General features: G+C 40.2%; 1 protein-coding gene across 2 annotated transcripts in view; it reads left to right on the top strand.

Moving 5' to 3' along the window:
• SLX4IP (SLX4 interacting protein) overlaps window positions 1–25,221 on the top strand; it is a 184,809-nt gene that overhangs the window by 148,027 nt on the left and 11,561 nt on the right. For both annotated transcript variants that reach the window (XM_023626118.2, XM_023626120.2), the window contains 2 exons: window positions 10,861–10,938; window positions 13,943–14,031. In XM_023626118.2, the coding sequence (XP_023481886.1) occupies window positions 10,861–10,938; window positions 13,943–14,031 (167 nt within the window). The remainder of the gene's footprint in view (window positions 1–10,860; window positions 10,939–13,942; window positions 14,032–25,221) is intronic.

Raw genomic sequence — 25,221 nt, 5'->3', positions numbered from 1 at the left:
TGTGTTGACTGATAAGTCAATGTAATAAAATCACTCAGAGGCTTATACATGACAGAGCTGGCATTGCAGGTCAGTAAGGACCTTTTTCTACAGAATATTCAGTTGGTTATTCAACTGGGAAAGATTAAAAGTGGCTTCCGAACTGATACCACACACAAAAGTCAATGTACATAACATTGAGTTTTTTAAAGAAAAATCAGGTTATAAAGCAGCATTTACCATGTGGTTCCATCTTTGTAAAAAGAAATAAGAATATATGTGCGTTTATATATCTTGAGAAAAGATCTGGAGGACATCAAAAGTCAAGATAACAAAGTAGTCAGATTGTTGGTGATGTAACTTTCTCTTTATACCTTTTTGTTTCTAGTTTTTTTGATAAATTAAATATACATTACTTTTAATTAAGAAAAAAACTTTCATTTTAAATTTTTTTCCTTAACTATTCTTACTTGTTTATTCTTCTAGACAAATTTTAAAATTATTTTTGACAACTTCCAAACTGCCTCCTCCCCTCACACACACAAAAAATATGATTTTCATTGTGATTTTGATTGGAATTGTCTGGAGCATAATAGGCACTCAGAACATGTTTGTTAAATAAATAAATATGGGAACAATTCATATCTTTATAACAGTTAGCCTTCCAGCCAAGAACATGGTATGTTAATCTATTAAAGTCCTTTTTGTTAAATAAATATAAGTTTTATGATTTTGAAAATTTATTTATTTTTTTGGTGAGGAAGATTCACCCTGAGCTAACATCAGTGCCAGTCCTTTTCTGTTGTTTGTGTATGGGATGCCTCTACAGCATGACTGATGAGTGGAGTATGTCCGTGCCTGGGATCCAAACCTGCGAACCTGGGCCGCTGAAGTGGAGCACAGGAAATTTTAACCACTTGGCTACCGGGCAGCCCCATTATGATTTTTGTAAATACAGGTCTCACACATTCATACAATTAACGTTTTCTAAAATATGATCCTTCCATTTTCCTCCACAGTGAATCAAACCCTTAATGTCTATCTTTAATGTCAGGACTTAGAAGAGTCAGAAAGATGATTTAAACATAGATAAACATGTCCTGTGTAAAGAGGTTAAGGAGTTGGGTTTATTTAGCTTAGAATAAATGACTAGATTGAAATGACTATCTTCAAGCATTTGATAGTGGCTGCTTTCATCCAGTTCTGCCAAAGACAAAACACAAGAAAATGAACTTCAACTAAAGTGTGAGGAATTTAGATTAGAGATTGCAACATGGCAGTGCAAAACTGAAGCAGCCCTCAGAAATATTTGATTTGGCTTCACAGTATATTTTAAAAATTTGAATTCATTGCTAATTTAAAATTTGGGGAGATTTCATATAAAAATGTGGATATCCAGCTTTTCTGGAAAGGCCTAAGATCTGGTACCCCTGAGCTGTATTTTTCCAATGGCAGTTAATGGCTGGAGTTCAGTAGCCGCTGTCCCCTTTAAACCAGGCGTGGGCCTTCTCCAGTTTTCCACAGTCAGAACCCAGTTCTTTTGCTGTTACCTGTCTTGCCCTTTAAGCATTTTAAGTTTGCAACCTCAATTCATAGGTAAAGGAAGAATTGAGTTACACATGCAAGGGTGTGGCATCTTCTCATTTGGCATTTCAGTATTGTTTTTAAAATATGGTTTAAATATGGTCCTGGCTAACAAGCAAGAAGTGAACTAGATGGCTTCTCAAGATCTTTCTTGTCCTGTGATTCCGTGATCCTGTTAGGATAGTCCTGTGGTTCATGAACTCTTTTTCTCATTGCATATGGTCATAGACTCTCAGAGTTAGAATGGGTCCCCACAAGACAGGGAGGCCCAGAGGGTTTGCTTCATCTGGCGTTCCTCATCTTAGGCACAGGAAGTTTGAAAGCTATTGCAGAGGAGCCTGCTTGAATAGCCAACAGTTCAAACAACCAGCTACCTCATTTAGAAGGTTTATTAAAAATCTGTGTTTCCGGGGCCAGCCCGGTGGCGCAGCGGTTATGTGCACATGTTCTGCTTCTCGGTAGCCTGGGGTTCGCCGGTTCGGATCCTGGGTGCGGATATAGCACTGCTTGGCAAGCCATGCTGTGGCAGGTGTCCCATGTATAACGTAGAGGAAGATAGGCACGGGTGTTAGCTCAGGGCCAGTCTTCCTCAGCAAAAGCAGGAGGATTGGCAGCAGTTAGCTCAGGGCTAATCTTCCTCAAAAAAAAAAATTCTGTGTTTCCTTTATGCATAGTTATTTAAAGGTGAGTGAAGGGTGTTGTAAAGAACTTTGAGCTTTGTAAGTACACAGTATTATATCATTCCCATTATTATGTGTGGTCTGGCAGAGCTATGATTGTAGGAACCATCATTTTGAATATCATTTCATCTGTGCTTGCATATTATCTAAACATGGTTTTCATATTTAATGTTAAGGGCATATTTTTATAAACAAAAAAGTGGGAAAGTGGTATGGGAAAGAAAATCTGAAGTGACAATTTCTCAATTTGTTTTATTCTAATTTTTGTCTGCCCTGAGAAGCTTTCTCACTCAGTGTTAACAATCTCTGATGGATCCCGTACATAATAAAATTAATAGCACATGTGGCTAGTGGTATTACATACAAAGTCAATGAGGTGATAGGTACAAAATTTGTTTTTTTCTAAGTAAATTTGGCCTCAAGTAATTACTTTGTTCACAGTTTTGGGGTTTTTTTCATGGAACTAACCCTTTTGCCCCATTTGTTTTGGCATCAAATAGACATAGCTTTATTGTGACTCAGAGTCCAGTACTGTCCTTATTTAAGGACATAAAATGTTATCTCAAGGGAACCCTTGGAGTCTCTAAATGTCTTGGGTAATAATAAGTGAAATATTTAGCGCAGGACCAAATATTCCACTTACCCACCCAAATTGTTTCCCAATTGTGGTCTTAGACTAGGATCCTATGTGTGTATTCTTAAACTTATGACAGGGCTCTTGTTTTTTGGTTCCCACAGAACAGTCCCTTTCTCCAGCCCCACCCATCGCTAGCAGTGGTGAAGGTCACACTTAGGCCTGTAACATGTTTCAAAGGGCCCCATCAAGGCTTTTCCAAAAGCCCAATCTCCTACCTAGCCTCCCTTTATGCTCCAAGTGACAGTATCAAATTTGTGATTTCTCTACCCTTGACCATCTGATAAGGACACATCTGACTTTCCTAATGGGCAAATTTTCAGAAGTAATGAATTATAACTTCATTTTTCCTAAATGAAATAGCTTGAAAACACACATATTCTCCATCTTTTAAATATGTTCTATGTTCCCGGTCTGGTCTAAGCACCCAAGACATTGCCAATACTCTGTAGATATCAGCGCCTTCTTTCTGACCCTCTTATTAAATCTCGCTCAAGTCTTCAGATCAAGAATGGGAACTGACTCATAACCTCACGCTGGCACCAGTTGCAAGTCTGAACTGGTACAGTATGGAGCTACTTCTAGGTCAGCACATAGTCATCTGATTGCCGCCAAGTGCCCTTTCTTAAAACAAATATGAGACCACTATCCTACCTGCTTAGGTAAGCTTACCTTTGCTAAAAATTTAAGTATTTATAAATTTAAGATTTTATTTCTTTAAAATTATTTTTAGGACTAAATCTTCAAGTCATCTGTATTCCAGACTTTGTATTATAATTGTAGCTTTAGTTTGAACCTACAGTTTCCTGCAGCAATTAAAGAAGTCATCAAAATTAAATATCTGTCATTCTACAAGAGCGTGCAGGTTGAAAATTTGTACTTAAGCAACTGAAATTAAAAAAACACAAACAAAGTTAAAACCCCAGATGGGGATCATTCACCAAGAAAACTAGCCTGATCTCTTTAAAGGTCAGAGTTATGAAAAAAAGAGAGAGGAAGATTATTCTAGATTTCAGGAGATATAAAAGACAACCAAATGCAAAGCATGATCTGTGGTTGGATCCTGCTTCAGAAGGAAAATCAGTCATGTACATTTTGAGGACAGTTTGAGAAATTTGAATATGGACTGGTTATTTGATTGCACAATGATGTCATGCTCAGTTGTGATCATAGTATTTTGGTGCTGTAGGATATGCTCACCTATTTAGGAGTCAAATGTCACGATGTATAATTTATTTTGAAATGGTTTAGCGAATATATATATGAAATATGACAAGGTATTAACCATTATTGAGTCTACATGGTGGGTTTTTGGGTGTTCATGGCACTATTTTTCTACTTTTCTGAGTGTTTGAAATTTTCCATGATTGTGAGTGTTGATAGTAATGAAGCAGTCATCTCAGAGAGAGAACTGCTGCAGGACACAGCAGGTCATCCTGAGGCGCCTTGAGGTTTGGGAGAAGGCTTTGCTTGAGCAGAGCCACGTGGTGGTGGGAGGAGCCCACTGTGAACAGGTGCTTACCTGTCAGGCTGGTCAGTGGCTCAGCAGGCCACTCGGAGACATTTTCCCAGGCTCCCCGTGAACAGTCTCATAATAGCCATGGGAGAGAGCTTTCCGCTGTGATGCACTGTACCACAGACTCCCCTTGGCAGCCTTGGGGAAGCTCAGGTAGCCTTGGCTATGACTCCCTCGGAAAACAAGTGAAGCTGGATAGTTTTACAGTAAAAACTCCATGTTGGATATTTGCTCTCAGTGTCTTGGGACCATGAAATGTAACAACCGAAATAAACGACCACTCCCTTAAAAAGTATTAGTCATTGGAGCATGGTACTACTTAAAACTAATCTACTGCCTTGCTAAGCCAAGATGGAATTTATTCAACTCATATTTGATTTGTTGTTGTTGTTTTTCCCTTTCTGTTCATGAAGTCTTTGAATTTCTAATAAAGCCATTTTGGAGCAGTTCATTTTAGACAGAATATGAAATAAAACAGTAGCAGAATTCTGGTTTGTCCTTAAAACATGGTCCACCCTTTCTTTCTCTCATAAATATTACTGAGTCCCCTTTGCCCTTTTCTTTTCTTGGAGACTTAGTGTTCTTTGGTGAACAACCAGGTGAGCCAGAAGAAAGTTAATATGGTAACAAGTCATCATTGGGGGTTGGGAGGTTGTCCGTAGAAAGGTAGAGAGAGGCACAGCAGCTCTCTATAAAGTACAGAATGCAAGAGGCATAGGGACTGGAGACTTTGGGGGCTGCTTGCAGGCCAGAGGAGAAGATGGACCCTTGCTGGTACTAGATGTCTCATGATGTTAAGCAATGCAGAAATATGAATTATTTCTAGAAATACACATACCTGAGGACTCCTGGTGCAAAGATGCTTCCACTACAAAGCTGTGCTCCCTCTAACCCTAATCTCTTCCTGTTTCTAAACAGTCTTCAGATGTAGGAGGACCACAGGAGCTGGCAAGAAAACAGGCATACTTAAATGTGATTCACAAGTGCCTCAGAGTCTTGGAATACCATTGTCAGGTAGTTTTCGAATGAAAAGGTTCTTGCTCTATGTTTTCCATTTTGATCCCCCCTAACGCCAGTCTCCTACTGACTCTGGTTCTGTGCATTTAAAACACCAGTGCAGCAAGCTGGAAGCTGGTGCCCCAAGAAGGGAAAAGCAAAGGGCCTCTTTGATTCTTTGCCAAGTTGCTATTTAGCTTTAGACAATAGTGGAGCTTTGCTTTAGCCTTGGTTAAGTGCAAAATCTCAGTGGCCTGCTGAACTCTGTGAAGGAGATTTCATTAAAGAGCAAAGATAAGAATGTAGTCGTTATTACTGCCTGCTATCTATGGATAAATGAAATACATCTCCCTAAGCATTTCAGTTCAGTATATTTCAGCAGCAGTGATTTTCTTTGTTTATACAGGCATACCTCTTTTTATTGTGCTTTGCTTTATTGCGCTTAGCAGATATTGCATTTTTTACAAATTGAAGGCTTGTGGCAACCCCACGTTAAACAAGTCTATCGGCGCCATTTTTCCAACAGTGTTTGCTTGCTTCATGTCTCTATGTCACATTTTGGTAATTCTCACAATATTTTAGACTATTTTATTATTACTGTATTTGTTATGGTGATCTGTGATCAGTGATCTTTGATGTTACCTTGTAATTGTTTTGGGGCACCATGAACCATACCCATTTAAGAGGTGAACTTACTTGGTAAATATTGTGTGTGTTCTGACTGCTGCACAAACTGGCCATTCCCCCATCTCTCCACCTCTCCTCGGGCCCCCCTATGCCCTGAGATACAACAATATTGAAGTCAGGTCAGTTAATAAAGCTACAATGGCCTCTAAGTGTTCAAGTGAAAGGAAGAGTCTTACGTCTCTTGCTTTACATCAAAAACTAGAAATGATTAAGCTTAATAAGGAAAGCATGTCCAGAGCTGAGATAGGCTGTAAACGAGGCCTCTAACTTAGAGGCCAATAGCCAAGTTGTGAATGCAAAAGAAAAAGTTTTGGAAAGAAATTAAAAGTGTTACACAAGTGAACACATGAATGATAAGAAAGCCAAACAGCCTTATTGCTGATGTGGAAAAAGTTTTAGTTGTCGGGATAGAATATCAAACCAACCACGATATTCCCTTAAGTTAAAGCCTAATCCAGAGCAAGGCCCTAACTCTCTTCAGTTCTAAGAGTGAAGAGAATGAAGGCTGAGAGAGGTAAGGAAGCTGAAGAAGAAAAGTCTGAAGCTAGCAGAGGTTGGTTCATGACGTTTAAGGAGAGAAGCCGTCTCCATAACACAAAAGTGCAAGGGGAAGCAGCAAGTGCTGATGGAGAAGCTGCAGCAGGTTATCAAGCAGACCTAGCTAAGATCATTGATGAAGGTGGCCACACTGAACAACAGATTTTCAATGTAGATGAAACAGCCTTATATTGGAAGAAGATGCCATCTGGGACTTTCATAGCTAGAGAGAAGTCAATGCCTGACTTCAAAGCTTCAAAGGACAGACTGGCTCTCTTGTTAGTGGCTCATACAGCTAGTGACTTTAAATTGAAGCAAATACTCATTTACCATTCTGGAAATACTAGGGCTCTTAAGAATTATGCTAAATCTACTCTGCCTGTGCTCTTTAAATGGAACTACAAAGCACATCTGTTTACAACATGGTTTACTGAATGTTTTATGCCCACTGTTGAGACTTGCTGCTTAGAAAAAAAGATCCTTTCAAAATATGACTGCTCATTTACAATGCACCTGATCACCCAAGAGCTCTGATAGAGATGTACCACGAGATTAATGTTGTTTTCATCCCTGCTAACATAACATCCATTCTGCAGCCCATGGATCAAGGAGTAATTTCGACTTTTAAGTCCTATTATTTAAGAAATACAGTTTGTAAGGCTATTGCTGCCATAGGGGATAGTGATTCTTCTGCTGGATCTGGGCAAAGTCAATCGAAAACCTTCTGGAAAGGATTCACCATTCTAGATGCCATTAAGAACACTTGTGATTCATGGGAAGAGATCAAAATACCAGCATTAATGGGGGCTTGGAAGAAGTTGATTTCAACCCTCATGGATGACTTTGAGAGGTTCAGCATCAGGGGAGGAGGTAACTGCAGATGTGGTAGAAATAGTAACAGAACTAGAATTAGAAGTGGAGCCTGAAAATGTGACTGAATTGCTACAATCTCATGATAAGCTTTGACAAAGAAGTTACTTCTTACAGATGAGCAAAGAAAGTGATTTCTTGAGATGGAATCTACTCCTGGTGAAGATGCTGTGAAGATTGTTGAAATAACAACAAAGAATTTAGAACACTGTGTACACTTAGTTGATAAAGCAGTGGCAGGGTTTGAGAGAATTGGCTCCAATTTTGAAAGAAGTTCTACTCTGGGTAAAATGCTATCAAACAATATTGTTTGCTGCAGAGAAATTGTTCATGGAAGGAAGAATTAATTGATGCAGCAAACTTCATTGTCTTATTTTAAGAAATTGCCACAGCTACCGCAGCCTTCAACAACCACTACCCTGATCAGTCAGCAGCCATCACCATCAAGGCAAGACCCTCCATCAGCAAAAAGATGTCGACTTGCTGAAGGCTCAGATGATAGTTAGCATTTTTTAGTAATAAAGTATTTTTTTGATTAAGGTATGTACATTTTTTCAGACATAATGCTTTTGCACACTTGATAAACTACTATATGTTCAGTATATTGTAAACTTTTATGTGCACCAGAAAACCAAAAAATTTGCGACTCATTTTATTGTGATATTTGCTATATTGCAGTGGCCTGGAACTGAATTCACAATATCTCCGAGGTACACCTGGATATCAAAATTAGTTTGCCATAAGAACTAACAAGTTCCTTTTGTATTTACTATCTCTTTAAACAATAAAGTTTTCTATGGCCAGTGGAATTTGAACTAAGCAGGTGCAAATCTTTTTTGACCTGTTAAACTTGCCATTTGTCCTATAGGTGTCATTAGATAGAATTTTCCGTTGAAACCATAACAAGAAGCCAGTTTAGGAGTGATTCCTTTTAACAGAATCCTATCCTGGGGGTGGGGAGTCTAGCAGGACAGATTTCAATAAACTCAATTCTCCTAGTAATTTCAGTAGTAAATCACTTAGTTGGAATTTGCCTTATACTGCTTTATTTCTCTGTAGGGGGAAGTATCATATTGAGACTTTATTGTTTAACTGACCAAGTAAGATTTAGTTATCACTCAAGTGGTATCTCTAGATACCAGGTTTCCTGAGCTCAGAGCTGTAGCTTTCATAGTCAACTTCAGATTTAGCCCCTTCCTAATAATAATATTTTATTGCTGGAGATATTGTACAGGGAAAAGATTTTTGACATTTTGACTATGCCATCTGAATCTTAATCACCAAGAGCTGTAAGTGTTATGTATGATCCACCAACAAAGGCAGAATGACTTAGATATTGCATATTTTTTTTGTTATTCGGTCTTTTTAAGGATTCACATTATAAATCATTACTTTGAAAATCAGTTTAAAATTTTTCTATGTGTGTTTGTGAATCCCAAATTGTTAAGGTCTCCTCTCTTTAAATTCCCCTCTCCCAGCAGTAGGACATAAACAGATGTGGAAGTCGCTTCCACTCTCTCAGAGACCTAAGGAATGAAGTATTTGTTTTAAAGCACTCAGAATAATGCCAACGGTGTGCATGTTTTGTTTGACATTTTAAGCAGAAGAAAGCTACATGACCAAAATGCAATCCATTTCAAGTATGTTAAGAAAAAATATATTTCATCTTAGTAAATCTGGAGATTATCCTGTCATAGATGTCACTGTTATTTTGCAATCCCCGTGACTAAAGCAGTTTTTCTGTCAGAGCCAGAGCTTTTGTAGACAGAACGGCAAATCTGTGGTCACTGGTGTTCTGGATCTTTCTACAGGAGTGTTGGAAGGATACTGATTGTAAAAGTGGAAACTTCTTTAATTGTGCTCTTTATTTACAAATTCTTTCAAAACAATCATAGTCGTGGACTTTGGAGAGTCTGATGGTCCTGGAGACCACCTCTTGTAACTCCTGGCCCCTCCAGTTTCATGGATGAAATACTGTCTCTGAGGTTGTCTTAGAAGTTGGGGACCCTCACTCCTCTTTGGTGGGCCTTTATTTCTGATTCTGTCACACTGAGTACTTGACTGTGTTAACGGGAACATTTTTACTTAATCTTTTCAGGAAAGTCACCAGCAGTGTAGTTTATACCAGGAGGCGGGCTGGAAGAGAAGGAAGGAAGGGACTCTGCTGGTTTGTTGTTCTTAGTGCTGTCTAGTCGATTCCAGTTCCTACTGCCCCTGTGGACAGCAGAGCGGAACCCTGCCTGGTCTTTTTGCACCATCCTCTCACCTTCCAGTGCTCTGTCGGACAGTACTCTGCTGCTATTTATAGGGTTTTCATGGCTGCTTTTTTCAGAAGTGGGTGGCCACGTCCTTTTTCCTAGTCTGTGTTAGACCCATGCTGGGTGGTGAGAGCACCAAACCTTAACCACTAGAGCACCAGGGCTGCCTAACACTGCTGGTACTTTCTGTGAATCACCTGAAATTCTGTTGCCACCCTGTCAGATGTATGGTAACGTCTCCATTTTCATAGGTGGAATGTACTCCTTTGAACCATGCTTCTTTCACTTAACAGTATGTTTGTGAGATTTATTTCTGATATGGCCTGTAATTGTAGCTCATTCATTTTCAGGGGAAATATAGTATTTCACTGTGTGACTATACTCCTTTTTTTTTGGAATAAAAAAAATTTTGTTGATGGATATTTGCATTGGTTCCTGGTTGGGATTCTTACAAAAAGTGCTATTATGAACACTGTATATTCATGCTTAAGTTTAACTTTCAATACTCAAGCAGTGGCTGTACCAATTTGTACTCCTGCCAGCAGTATATGAGAATTCCAGTTTTCCCCTGTTCTTGCCAAGACTTGGTGCTCTTGATCTTTTTCATTTGGGCCAGTCTGGTAAATTGGAGAATTTTCTTTCTTTTTTGGGTGGGAGTTCGTATCATTTCTTTTCATCTCATTCTACAGAAAGGCTTGACTGTACTTGAATTAGAATAACTTAAAGGCAAAATACATCTTCAAATAGGTATTAAATGATTCTTTTTATGAGCTGATAAGTAATGAGTATCAGATGGTGGCCAAGATCTGTGCCCCAGCTTGGCCTGAGAGGCCCGATTTTCAGGTCTGTTACATCTCCTTCTTTATTCCGTTTTACAGGTGAGGTTACTGAGCCACTTCAGGGACTAGAGACCATCCAGATGCTCTGGCCAGGCCTCCTGGAAGAGCTGATTGTAATGTTCTCCCCATGCTCTCTAGTGAGGCCCTCTGTTGATTCTTCTGCTCTTTCATTTGCTAAATAATTGTTAAATGCATACTGAATGGCAGGCATTGGGCTGGGCCTGTGAGATTCAGTGGCAAACAAGCTTATAATCTATTCATGTCCTCTTTCACTTTACAGGTTATGGCTTTCAAATCACAGCCTATTTCATCAAAAGAGGGATACGCCTTCGCTGCTTTGGGGGCTCACAGAATGCTGGTAAGAAACTGATTTCTGGGCTGTCCCGGTGGCGCAGCGGTTAAGTTCGCACATTCTGCTTTGGTGGCCCGGGGTTCGTCAGTTCAGATCCCAGGGGTGGACCTACCCACAGGTTGTCAAGTCACGTTGTGGGGGGCATCCCACATATGAAATAGAGGAAAATGGGCACGGATGTTAGCTCAGGGCCAACCTTCCTCGGCAAAAAGAGGAGGATTGGCGGCAGATGTTAGCTCAGGGCTAGTCTTTCTCAAAAAAAAAGAAAAACTGATTTCTTGGTTCATCAGGCATTTTACACAATTAGCCACATACAAAGTAGGGGAGGATTGGCACATGTGTTAGCTCAGGGCGAATCTTCCTTACCAAAAATAAAATAAAAAAAGAATATTTCCAAACATTTGTGCTTATTTTTTTTTCAACTTTCACTATTTACTGCCTGCCTGAGAACAGTGAGCTGGGCCACACTTTACTTTCCTGCTTCATCTCAGTACTTTCCTTGAGCTCCCAGGGAGACTTGACAGGCAGTTAAACTATGAATGACTTGATCATTGTCTGCGCACACCAAGGCCCTGGGATATAGAGCAAGTATGTGTACGAGAAAATGCTTTCCCAGCCCAGAGCCATCAGAGCCTTTCCTAGGTGTGTGATGTGGCCAGCTTCCCCCCTCATTTCCCCAAGTCAAGATGTCCACTGAGGAAATGATGTCAAACATGTCCAGCCAACAACAATAAAGTCAGATGCTAATGACTGTTCTCCAAGTTGATGGAGCATTGGAAAGAAAATCTAACTCAACTTCCCTGGATGATTTTAGTATATAAGATACGAAACAGGGACTTGAAAAATAAACTGTACAGAGGTTTGCTCTTGGAATCTTTGCAATTATCTCCACTCTCTTAACTTTAAGTGTCACTTCAATATATTACTCTCTTAATGGGGCCTCCCACTTTATTCAGTTCTCTTAGTAAAATAAGCCAGCTAAACTTGTATTTGTTAAACTTCAGCCTAGCTACCCTTTGTGGTAGAGATTGCTGTTGCCTGTATCTTTACTTTATTTAAATAATAGAAATCTCATTTATGGCCTAAGCAGAGTAAAGGAGTACAGAAGTTGCTTTCTGTTTATATAATACCTCATACCAAAATGTTCAAAATCTGCCATTCTAGCATTCTTATTTTTCAGAGGAAGAAATGGAAGGACAAAACAGAGGAATTATTTGATGAAACTGATAACTTTAAATTCTAATTCTGATCCACTAATGAACTGATCCACTAATAATTGATAGAACTGGTAATTTTGAATTCTAATTCTGATCTGCCAACAGGTGGTATTTCAATGTGATGATGTTTTTGGGGTGCAGGGGGTAGCAAATAATGAATTCTGTGACTCAGCTTCCCTTTCTATAAAGCAGGAAGCAGACTACTTACCACTTATCTCAGTAAAATATTTTAAGAATTCATGAATAAATATTAACTACTTTGATAATTTTGTTTCTCTGGCTTTTCAAAGTTCATCCCTAGTTGCCTAGCCAGATGTGACATCATGAAAGGTGAAAGTTTAATCACATCCAGGCTCCCTGAAATGGGGTTTCTATGTGAGGAGGACGAGTCGGGGTAAGACCAGAATGACAGGTTAGGCCCCAATCATGTCACATGATGGGCACTGAGGTGCCATGCCAGGGTTTTGAGCAGGGTAAGTGGAGCTGCTTTTTAGAACTGTTAATCTGCTTGTGCTGAGTGGGATGAAGTGGGATGGGGAAGGATGGTCACCAAGGAAACAGCAGTGAGAGGTGAGGAGAGAGCTGTTGCTGGAACATCGACTCATTAAGCCTTTTGGTATCATTTAACCTAGCCAAGTGGTATAAGGTGCTAACTGTGTTTAAGTTGTGTGTCTCACCTTCATGCTTGGCTTCCAAGTGCATCAGATTGAGATATGTTGTTACCTCAGTCAGTGTCCTCACTTTTGTCATTCATTATTGGAAATGTGCAATGGACTGATTCATAGTGTCCATCTTTAAAAAAAATAATCCCATCTAAGAGGGAGGTTTTCTCTTTTAAAAAAATGGCTATATTTCTGTTAGAAATATGATACATGTGTATTATAAAAATATTCAAGCAATACAACCAAGTATAAGGAAGGGAGGAGAAGACCCTCCCTACCCACCCAAAAAATGCAATGTTAGCGTCAGCCAAACATCATTCCAGATATCACTCCAGAAATAGGTGGAGGCTAGGCAAATGAGTGAATGGATGGACCGACAGATGAGAGAAGGAGAGATACTGATGGCTTTTACCATTTTCTGTTCCTTTCATAGACTGTTGAGGAGTCCAGTTCTGTAATTCATTCAGCCTTCTCCACCTGGAAGTCAGTGGTTTTGCTTTAAGAAGTTGTAATAATAGAACACTATGACCGTGGTATAGTTGTGCCATCTTTACTATTGCGTATTTAAACGTTTCCTTAATAGTTTGATCATTAATTCCTAATTAATGACACTGCTGTTTTCATAGCCTGATTCAGATTAGGAGTTTGCTCTTGGTTTGGGGGACTCTCTAAGACCAGTTGACCAAAGGTGATAAGTAAACTAACCAGTAAGAACATTGACAAGTCATGTTTTCAGATTTTTATCTCATGTTCCTCCTCCTCCTCCTGTGTAAGTCTGCACACTCACTAAAAAACGTTGATCCCATTTCCCAGATGTGAGTTCTGAACAGAAAACAGCAAACTGACACAGAGGGAAGGCTGCCAAGGTCTTGCCTGGGGTGTTATGTGATTTAATGGTCAAGGGGCTCAGGTAGACCAATTTGTAGCCTCCTGGGCGCTCCCTAGAGCTTTGTGCTTGCCTCCCCCTCCCCGACCCCCGTTGATGGCAAGCACCAAAAGGAAGGGAGGAGAGAAGAGACAAGTCTTAGACATACATGCTTATTGCTATAACTTAAAAATCTGGGACCAAGCATTTCTGTGTTCATAGTTTTTTGATGCCTTTAGTAACGTGATTTTCTTCATTTTGTACAGAACTCCGTGTATTTCCTGACAGATTTGTGGTCTGTGTAAGTCAACTTGCATACAATTGTGATCTGTTGGCAAGTCAAAAGGAAGAACTGGTATGTATGAAAAAATTCCATAAAGAAATAAATCTGCTTAAATGGTGAGTTATTATAAAAAATAGAAAAATAGTCTTCTGTTGTCATTTAACTATTGAGCACTCAGTGCATGTTTTAAGGAATCAAAATGTCCTACCTATTTTGCATAATAGTATTGATTGACTTTTTTCTGAAGATCCTTGAAAATTTAGTTTGATTAGCAGTGTCTCTTCCATATGAAGTAAAATGAGAAAGCACATATCACAAAAACTGTGATGTTGCTTATGATAGCATTTAAATGAAATAAAGCAAAGTCTTTAAATAAAATGAAGCAAAATCCACATATTTCCACTGGAAGCTTTCATCAGGGTCAGTGGCTTTTGAATTTTATTCCATGGTGAATCACTGACATTTTCATGAGAACCACTACTTTTCCCCAGTGTGTTATTTCTTAACTGATAGGGTGCGTTTTTTCTCTCTTTTCTCATGCTGAGTCTTGAGCTTCATCAGGTCCGGTTTCTGTTTCATTGGAGTTCTCTATTCAGACAGATGGATACAGAAAACTCACTCGTGGTGTTTCAGCTTGCAGCTTTGTCTTTTAAGCTTAAGATATACATGAGAGAGAGTCTCCTTGTGTGTGTGTATCTTGCTGCAGTCACAGTCCGATTTATCCAAACTTACCTCCATACAAATTATTTTCATAATTTTCGACGTATGACTTGAAACTTTAACAGAGAGAGGAAAAAAAATCTAGCAGCCATTAAACCTGGACATGAAGTATGACATGATTATTATGCTTCTAGAATAATTTATGGGAATATTAGATTACCCCTTATGTTTATTATTTTTTAATCCATTGAAATTTGGCCCATATGGTATAAAAACCAGCCTCTTATCTCATCTTAAATAAATGCATAGGAAGTGTTTTTTAGAGATTTGAAGAGTGAATAGACACCAGGAAAAGTGAAGAGCAGAGAGCTCATATTTAAATGCAGATGCCGTCATGTGGAGCAGCTAGTCCTTTAGAAAAGCCAGTGTGACCCATACTACTTCTATCACTAAACTCTAAGTGTACGTATTAAGTGAAATAAATGAAGCAAATTTGATGAAAAGTATTAAAAGTTTATTCTTTGAAATATTTTCAGGATCTTGAGTTATCTTAGTTAATTAATAAATGTGAAACTAGTAATGCTGTTGGCAAACAACTACAATGTAATAGAACTTAACCAATTCTTGTGAAGAAACTGAATCTGTAGCTTAAGAAAACAACAATGAACTGTACCAGAAAGTATTCTTGCTTTCAGATGGAATACAGAAGAAATTAGATCTTGTATGATATGTAATATTAATATCTTAAATTATTGAGGCTGAATTAAAACATCCCAATACAAATGAAATTTTATCCTCCTTAGGGGCAGTGGTATTTATACAGATGTAAGTTTTCTATAGCTGCTGTCATATAAATCCTATAATCTGGAGGACTTCCTAAATGTTAAGCATTTTCATACTGAAAAGTTCACTGGTCTGAGCCTTTTACATGAGCCAGTTCAGTTTTCTTATCTTCAGAATGTTCAGACAGCTAGCGATAACACTATCAGAGTTAACCAAGTTAGCTTATAAGGAAAATGCCATTTACATCATGAAGAGCTTTCATTATTTTGAGTGATTCTCTTTAGATGTGGTCAGTCTCTGACTCTTCAGCTGCCCTTTTTCCCCACCTCTGACCATGCCTTCACATGCACACTTTCCCAGCCACACACACACACACATCAGCTAAAGCCTGAGGCCGCTCAACAGCTCCATCCCTGGACACTCTGTGCACCCCTTCTGCTTGGCCAGCTCACCTCTGCACCTCCCCTCCTCACAGGCCTACAGTCCATCATTTCCTCAAGTTTGTTGTCCCTAGAAACAGTAAAATATCCGGGTCAAGCAAAGAATAAAATATCCTCTCTCCTGCAAATTGTCCATCAAGCCAGTGACACAGTCCTTCCCCAAAAAACGCCTTGGTGCTTTATCCCCATTGATGGGTGACCTGTGCAAACCTCCTCCTGTCTCAGCCCTTGAAGGGTCAAGAAACAGTCCTGCTCTCCCAGAATTGCCTTCCGTCACAAGGTAGGCATTCTTACTCCCTGTTATATATTTCAGATGCCCAAGGCCAGTGACACCTGGCTTTCCTGAATATTCCTGAACTTTCTTAAAGCTGTGAGTTCTTTTATCACTTTACGTCCGTACCCGCTGAAGGGCAGGATCCATCTCATTTTTTCTTGGAAATTCTTCTCAAGACACATGTGACTGGGCGAGGCTGGGAAATCGGCTTCCTGAGGAGCTCTACTGGACATAGTTCTTTGACAATAAAGTTCAGTTATTTCCCTCTAACTGTTTACTGAACTCAGTCTTCCATGGCCACAGAATGATGGGGGAGAAAGCTCGTACCTGAGTAACAGCCTGGTCGCCTACTCCTGCTCTAGCCTTGAGTAGCAGACTCCCTTTCCTTGGACTTTTTTTTTCTGTTTGGATCCACAGTATCTAAATGACAGTAGGTTAGGACGTCTGGGTCTATTCAGAACGGCTCTGCCAGGGGATTCTTTCAGCCTATACCCGAGGAAGCCGGCTGCACTTAGCTCCCGGGGTCTTAAAGGTGGCTGCACAAAAGAGCCGCTGTTCCAGATCAGCGTTACAAAGGGAGTAATCCCCCTCCTTTGGGGTGCAGGACAAGTGCAGCCATGCCCCCCCACAAAGCCCCCAGCATCAGAGAGGTCTGTTCCCCTGCTGTCGGCGGTGTCTCGGGTCCACCGAGGGATGTTGGTGCAGGGAGATGCTCCGTGTTGCAATAGCTCCACGCTGAGTGCCCATGTGCCAGGAATGTGGGAACTGTGATGTGTACTTTGGGAAGAAAGGGCATTATTATGAGATGAGTCACTGTATTTTTCTTACTCCAGTTTCTCATAAGAAATCTTGAAGCCCTCGAAGCCTCAGTTTTTGACCTATTGCTAGAAATGGAGCTGGGAAGCCTTTAAGAATTTTTACCTTTAGTTTTATTTTTGTGGGGTTTTTTTTCTCTCACATCTTTTTTCCTGTAAATCTGTAGAGCATAAAGTAAATTTTTATTGCACTCAGTTATATTTGATTCCAACAATATTTTTTTTTCATATTTACAAGCCCAAGTGCCTGTGTAGAGGCTGTTTTCTTCCTCAGATGTAAAGCCCTTGGGCCTTTGGGAAATTCAAAATTATGTATTATTTCTTTATTAAAGTAAATAGCCAATAATAACCGAAGTATTAACTTTACCTTACAAAGTAATAACTTTGTTATGTAAATAACCGTAGAACTCTGTGTATATCTGGGACCATTCAGGGTCAGCACAAAGCTACTTTCTCATGGAGCATTGGTTACAGCCACTCCTGGTCTCTGGAGACCCATCCCATCTGTTCTTACCATCACATTGTAACATAATTTGCTGAGTGCTGGCTCTATGCCAGGAGCGCTGGTAGGCATTAAGGAAACAAAGAAAGATAAGAAAGTGCTCTTGCCCTCAAGAACCTTATAGTCTGGCAGATAAGGGTACTGAAGGTAATCCTGATGACCTAAAAAATGTGATTAAAGTAGAGCCGCCCTTTTTCTCGAAGATGTATCCATTCTGCACCTGAATGTTCAGCTGGATCCTTGCCACCATTCAGAAGGAAAGTCCAAAGTTCTAGGTTGCTTCCTTACTTTTAAACCTAACCTGTAAATGTCTGAGATTGTTTTGAAAATTTAAAAAATGACATTTAGTGCAAGTACTGCCTAAAAGTGAATATGTCCATTAAGGTATTTTGGTTTTCTACCTCAGGCTTCATTTGAGTTGTGGCCAAGCTGTGGAAATAGCCATCAAGCTTCTGCAGACGTACCCCAGCCACACAGTGCTAGGCCCTCGCTGTAGCCTCATCTTAGTAGAAGGATTACGGGGACGTCCTGACAAGAGACAATATTTAAGCACTTCTCTTAAGTCAAACTACTGTTTAATGTTACAGAATTCTCCTTCTAGTTTGTGAGTATAAAACTGAGAAGAAATGAGTCTAAAGAAGCAATAAACTACTCTAGCCTGGGTTATTTTTAGCTTGGCTGTCTATTCCTTGGCTGTGCATAACTGAACCTCTGTGGGCCTTAGCCGTCCTCTCAGTCAAGGGGGGGAGGGTATCAGATTATCTCAAAAATCCTTTCTCACACTGAATTCCTATCAGAGGAAGCAGATGAAAAGATAGCTAAATAAAAAACATAAAATAATTTTGCACAAAAGAGAACTTGTAGATTTAAAAATTGTCATTAAAAAAAATTCGGGTTAAACTTATATTTTATCTTGGGAAATATACATAGAAATTATAAGGAAACATTTTAGGCCTTAAATTTTTTGAACTGAAGAAATAAACTACTTAACAGTTTGACTATGCACTAACTTCTGTACCCTGATGGAAGAATTATTTAATTTTCATAAGGGAACTTTTGCGTAAGTGTAAATCAGATCTTTCAAGAACAGAACTCTTTGTTGTATCAAAAAAATTAAATGAGTAGTGGGTGATTTTTCCAGGTTTTTCATGATGTATCATAGACTTTAAGATTCTATTCTCATCCTCTTTTTCTATTTCCTGAACAATGCTATTGGTAAATTACGTGGATGCCATAAATGAGAGATTCCTGTAGCACTAGGAAAAGTTCCTTGAGTGGGAAGAAGTCGTTTCCATATTTCACATTTCCCACAGTATTCTGAACTTGGCTTTTTCCTTAATAACTGCTTACCAAAATTGTACATGTTGATTGTACAAAAAAATTTAGAATCCAAATATATACAAAGAAAGTAAGTATTATCCACAACTCCCAACCCAAGATAGCCTCTGTTAGTGATCTAGTCTGTACACCTCCATACTTCATACTTGATAACTGAGGTTGGTGTGTATTTATTTTACCTGGGACCCCATTCATTTGTGAATTGTGTGTTTGTGTCCATTTTCCTATTGGTATTTTTGTATTTCACAAGCTCCTTACTGTAGAAAAATTTCTTAGATGGTAAGGAAAGTAACTTTTAGTGAGTTTATCATTTACCTTTCAATTGTATGATGTTGCTGTGTGGTAGGTGTCCATGTCCTCTATTTTATGTTTTCCATAATTATTTTCTGAGATTTTTCAAAATTGGATAAATATTTACTTACTTTTTCTTCTGGTATTTTTATGGAATTTGTTTTAGTTTATGATATGAGGTCCTTTTTATTCTGTTTATTGATCAGCATTGGGCTAACTGTGGTTTTTAGGTTCGAAGGATAAATGTGCTCAGTCTGCCTATACTAATGAGGCCTCGCTGTTGGGGCACACACGACAAGGAGGCCTCTCTAGGGACCAGGCTCTCCTTTTGCCCCTGAAGCAGCAGGACTTCACTGATGTCCACCATCTTGCCTGCTGCCTCTCTAAGCTGATTGCCCTGCCCTCTTCCAGTAGCTGTGGTCAGTGCTCAGGGTCAGAATGTGGTCAACAGCTAGTTAAGGGACAGATTAGGGTCACACCTTCAGCAAAGCCTATGGAATGGGCTGTTTCCCTGGCATAGGGATGGGAACTATGGCAGCCACCATCACCCACTTGCCCTTATTTGGACTGGCAGGTGAATTAATGAAAATGCTAGTGGTGGGGATGAAGATGTCCTTGATTGGTTTGATCTGTCTAGGATAGGTTTTCTAAACTATGATAGAGAAGATAAGAAAAAACTTCCCTCAGGTGAAATAATTTTTTTAAAGATTAGCTATCATTTGCTTGTATGTTACAGTAACCTGAGGTTTTGTTCTCCTTTCCTAGTAATAAATTTATCCTAAATGATTAGCCAGGAGTATTTGTAAATGAGATGGTTCATGACCCTCCCTTCCAGCCCTCCAAAGGAACCTGCCCTTTGCTGAGTCGGACTAGAATAGGTGGATAAGTTAGAGTAGGATGTATCGAAGTTAGTGTAGTCAGATAGGATAAGTTGGAGTAGGACGTATCTAGGCCCTCTAATTCTTCGTGCTTTTTCTCATGTAGTACACCTTTCCTTGTGCAGAGACCTATAATCTCCCTTTGATGATCACTTAGATGACAGATTAAATTAGGAAAAACATGATATGGGGAATAGAACAAGTGGAAAAGGTATCAAACTTGAAATTCAAAGAGCTGGTTTTGGGGCTGGTCCAGTGGTTTAGTGGTTAAGTTTGCATGCTCCGCTTCAGCGGCCCAAGGTTCGCAGGTTCAGATCCTGGTTGCAGACCTACACACCACTCACCAAGCCATGCTGTGGCGGCATCCCACATACAAAAAAATAGAGGAAGATTGGCAACAGATGTTACCTCAGGGCCAGTCTTCCTCACCAAAAAAAAAGAGAGACCTGGCTTTGACTACTGCCCCTCCCCTCACTTATTCAATGACCTTGGACAAGTCATTTGGCTTCTTGGAGAATCAGTCCCCTGACTTTGTTAAGCAGAAGTAAAAGTGATGCCTGCCATACAAGCCTTCCCAAGTTTCCCTAAGGATCAAGTGAGATGATGAATATAAAAAAATCTTGTAAATTATGAAGTGTTTATGCAGTATTAATTATTGTCATCATTTCCATTCTTCCCCGAAGAGGAGTTAATTTAAATGCCGTTAACACCAGATTAGCAGATTGCTATACATCTTACCCTCCTTGCTAGAAATGAGAAAAATGCCTGGTAATATCCATCTGCATATGTTGTACTCCCAAGAAGCTCAGCACCCTCACATTTTGTTTGTCTCCATTTGCCAGCCCAGCTTCATTTTGCAGCTATAAAAACTGAAGTGCCAAAAGTTAAGTGATAAACTCCCATTTAGCCAGAGTTCAGTGATGGAAAAAGGGATACAATAAGAGCATAAACTTGTGACCTTCAGTAGGAGCTCTGTTAACCAAGATCCAGAGGAAGAGGAAGAAGAGTAGAGAACACTCAGCTAAAATGCCTTTCATTTCCAGTAGCTACAGTAGACTCACAATGAGATGTGGCTTTGGAGGAGGGACCCCGTCCCTTCTCTAAGGTACATAGACGTTGGAGGACAGCAGATTTCTCAGGCCCAGATTTCTAAAAGCACGCATGATCATTAGAACACCCACAGTGATAGCACAGACAGAGCTCGATGTGCGGGTAGATTATGTTTGGAAAGTTCATTAGTAAACAGATGATTTAGAGTTCAGTTCTCATTTTCCCAAGGAAACAACGTCATAAATGGAGTGAGGTTCCCAGACTAGTCCACAGAAGCTGTTACTGTCATGAGATCGGAGTCTTGGAAAGAGAGGGTCTTGCTGTCTGTGTTCAAGGGAAATGGGAAGAGCTATTCCTTCTGCATCCCTGGGCAGAGGGCCAGCTCTGAGCAGAGTTTTGAAATAAGACAGTTATCTGTGATGTCCTTTCTCTGGCTCTTCCACCTCTTTCCCACTGGCGACCAGGGCCACAGTGGGCCCTCCTCTCGCCAGCTCTGCTACTTGAGTGGCTGGACTTCTTATTTACACACCACTCTCCTCTCCCATACTGTCCAGGCCCACATGCTCAGCCATGGGAGGTGTTAGAAAAAGATCAGCATCCTGAATGAAGGGCTGGCATCCTTCCTGCAGGTGTCGGCATTTTCCAACCACAGGCAGGCCTCTGTAGGGGAAGGGACTCGTGAATAAGGAGACCCCCAAAGGTGGGCCAGCTCTGCCTGGGGTAATTCCCGTTAAGTTTCTCTCTATTTTTCACAGATGTTTCCCTTATACTTTTAAATTAGGCATTATTAACCTATGATTCCTGAATTCCCTGAAATTAAAAAAAAAAAGGTATGTATTTTTGTGTTTTTCTCGTCAAAATAAAATAGCTTTCACTCAATTCTCAGGGTGGTCAGTGAGCCCCCACATCGTTAAGAAGCACTGGTCCCAAACCTACAAATTCTTTAAAGTATCCAAGTTTTGTCATACTTGTATGGCACCAGGGACTTGACTGTGAGGCCTAAGGTTGTTCAGGATTTATTTTTAGTTTCTCGAGGGTAGGTGAATATAAACTGGAAAATCCCTGTGAAATGTGTACTTCCTACAAAATAACTTCCTTGATTTTTTTCACTGATTTCATTTTCAGGTTAACATTCTTTGCAACTATTTATTGGTACTTCCCAAGATCTGCACAAGACAGTTTCATAGTCATCAATTCAGAAGAAAAGAAAACTTTAAAAAAATTATTTAAAAAAAAACCAAGCTAGAGTATTTGCTACTAACCCCAGCGGCAGCATCAATAGCAAGGCTGTGCTCCACTTCCCCTTAGAGACCCATCCTTTCTTGGGAAGGTGGAGAAATGGTGGAGAAGGACTCAGGGCCAGAGAACCTGAGTGAAGCAAAAGACTTGCCCTTCACTGTGGGAATTGGGCAGATGACTTAGCCTCATAGGGCTAGGGCATCAGTTTCCTCATCTCTGAAACGGGGATGGTCCTGTCCACCTCGAGAGCATCTCATGAAGACTCATTTACCCAGTGCTAGTCCCTATAGCAAGTGCTTTGTCTATGGTGCCTCGGTACAAGTATCCTCCATTGTTATCATCTTTAGAGAAAACAACTTCAGTCCACAGTGGAATTCATGAGTGGTAACTCACCTTCCTGTTCATTTTAATTCCTTTGAGTCAATGCACGTGTATATTTCTATGCTTTCTTTTAATTGTTCATTACTACTTTATCCCACCTCTTTTGCCCTTTTTACTTCCTTAACTTATTAAGTATCAAATAATTTAAGAAAATATTAGAAGTGAAATTTAGGAAAGAGAGACCTCTTCCTCATTTTAAGACGTGTGGCTTCTGCATGGTCGTGTTGCATCATGGTCTAAGATTGTGGTGGTTGTTGTATTGCATGCTCTACTTGGGCTGTAAGTAGCTTTTGTAGCATGTTGCATTTCAGAATGCTGATGCTCCTGAAAATCATTAGGTATCACACTAAATTTCAAGAATAACTTTTGTTTTTGCCTTATTAAAAAGTCATAAAGAATTGAAAGGAGTTCCAGTTTCATACTTTAATATTATTATTTGCCCCTCCAATAAGCCGATAATGTATTATTTTACTCTGTTTTTATTGTTTGAAAAAGGCTTTTATTGTTTGCAGAGGGCTGTCACATACAATAACTTGTTGAGTGCAACAAACCTGAGAAGAGATTGTATCAGTCTTGAACCTTTTAGTTTTCAGGGGACAGGAAGGCCAACTCGAAATGACTTAGCAAGAAAGGAAAGTTTTTGGCTCACATGCATGAAAAACCTAGACTTTAGGTATGGCTTGTTGATCAGAAACACAAGGAATTTCTTCAAGACTGTTTCTCACCATCTTTTGGCTCTGCTTTCCACTGTTTGGCTTCATTCTCAGCCTATAAGTGGTGCTTGGTCCTGGCAGCTCCAGGTCCATGGGAAAAGAGAGCAGCCCTCTTCCCAGGCTGCCTGTTAGCTCTTGCATCTGTTTGAGGCTCATGAATTACATACTCTGATTTGCCTGGACTGGGTCACAGGCCCACTTCTGGAGTCAGGCATGGAGACAAGGCCTCCTGAAATACATGAATGCTGGATGGACAGTGAGGACCTGATTCCTCAGAAGAAAAATCTGAGTCTTGTTTCAAGGAAATGAATGAGTGCCTACTGTAGAGATGATATTATCATCCCTTTTTTATAAATGAGGAACTGATGTTCAGAGAAGATAAATGGCTTGTCCAGATCTCACAGTGAGGGAGTGACCCAGAAGGGGCAACTCACTGTCCTGTACTCTTTCTGCAACTCCATCTCTGACCATGATGGCACATGACCCCCTGGGCACAGTGGAGAGAACAGTGCACAGGGGCTGGCCTTCTCCACTCAGTTCTGCCCCTAACTTAATGTGTGGCCTTAGACACTTAGTCTCTTGGGTCTCATTCTTCTCATCTGTAAAATAGGGACAATACCTGCCTGCCAAATATTCAGCAAGGCTCTGATGAGATGTGGGGAAAAGAGTTTTAATCTTGTAAGTTCTCTACAAATGCAGGGTGTCCTTTGCTTTCTTACAAACCCCATATGGATTGTGTAGGCACCAGGTTTTCTTTTACAAGAATGTCAAGAAAATGTGTTCAACGGTTTCCAGTTTCCAAAGTGTGCTTCTTACACCTCACTGCATTTAAATTTCCCAAACAATCCTGAAAGGTAGATGAGAAAGCAGCCATCGGGGGTTGAGAAACTGGCTCTGGGACACACACCCAATGAGTGCAGACCGTGGTCTCCACCCCCAGCCCCTGTGCTCCACCTCTCATCCCAGGAGTGTCACCCTGATTGATCCTTTGGGTATATCATTCTCAGCAGATGTGACCATGAGGAATTCAGATGCAGTAACATTTTGAATGTGACCCAAGACTATGTATTCTAAAATTTTACTCCGAATTACCTACTTTTAAAATATTCTGATTGAGTTATTATTTTCATTTGGGAATGAACAAAACAGAATCAGAAGAAATATCCTTCACCATGAGAAAATAGATCCAACTCTCAAAAGATAAAGACTGAGAGTACCACATTACTAAATTAAGTACAACTATGAGAAAATCTTAATAGCATTGAGGATCTTTCTTTCTCCCTTCTCCTTTTATTGCCTTTGTATCAGGCAGGATGTTCTGTAGTCCTAGAAACTAGAGTTTGGTGGGATAGTTCCTGCCATACCCTTCCAACTGTGGTTGTGAGAGGTGTCAGGAGCACCACACTGTGGGCAGGCAGTGTGGTTGGGGTGAGCCATGATTGTGGTGCACTCACAGGGCTGTTGGGGTGACCAGTAGCCTGATATGGCCCCTAGGACTTGCCCCCCTCAATTCCAACGTAGACAAGTATTGATGTCCCAGGGCCTGCAGCCAGCTGCTTGAGAGCTGGCAGCAAGATTTGCTAAACAGAAACTGTCAGATGAGTAGTAGCATTGCCATCTATGCTGTTGGTCCATGTTGAATCAGGTCCCTGAGGTATGGTAGTAACAACATTACATGCCTCACCACGCTCTTTCAAGGGTGACATGGTGAGTACATGCAAAGCCTCTGAAACATTGCCTGACCCCCAGTCGGAGTTCGGCACACGGCAGCTGATCATATCCCTCCAAATATGCCTATTCTAGAGTCATTAACTGACTTACCCTCCATTAACCACCTCCTTCAATCCAGCTACCACCCCATTTCTCTGCTCCCCCTTACAGCAAAACTCTTCAGAAGT

This window comes from Equus caballus, chromosome 22 (genome assembly GCF_041296265.1).
Source record: "Equus caballus isolate H_3958 breed thoroughbred chromosome 22, TB-T2T, whole genome shotgun sequence".
NCBI lineage: Eukaryota > Metazoa > Chordata > Mammalia > Perissodactyla > Equidae > Equus > Equus caballus.
This window is presented reverse-complemented; position numbering and strand designations above follow the sequence as displayed.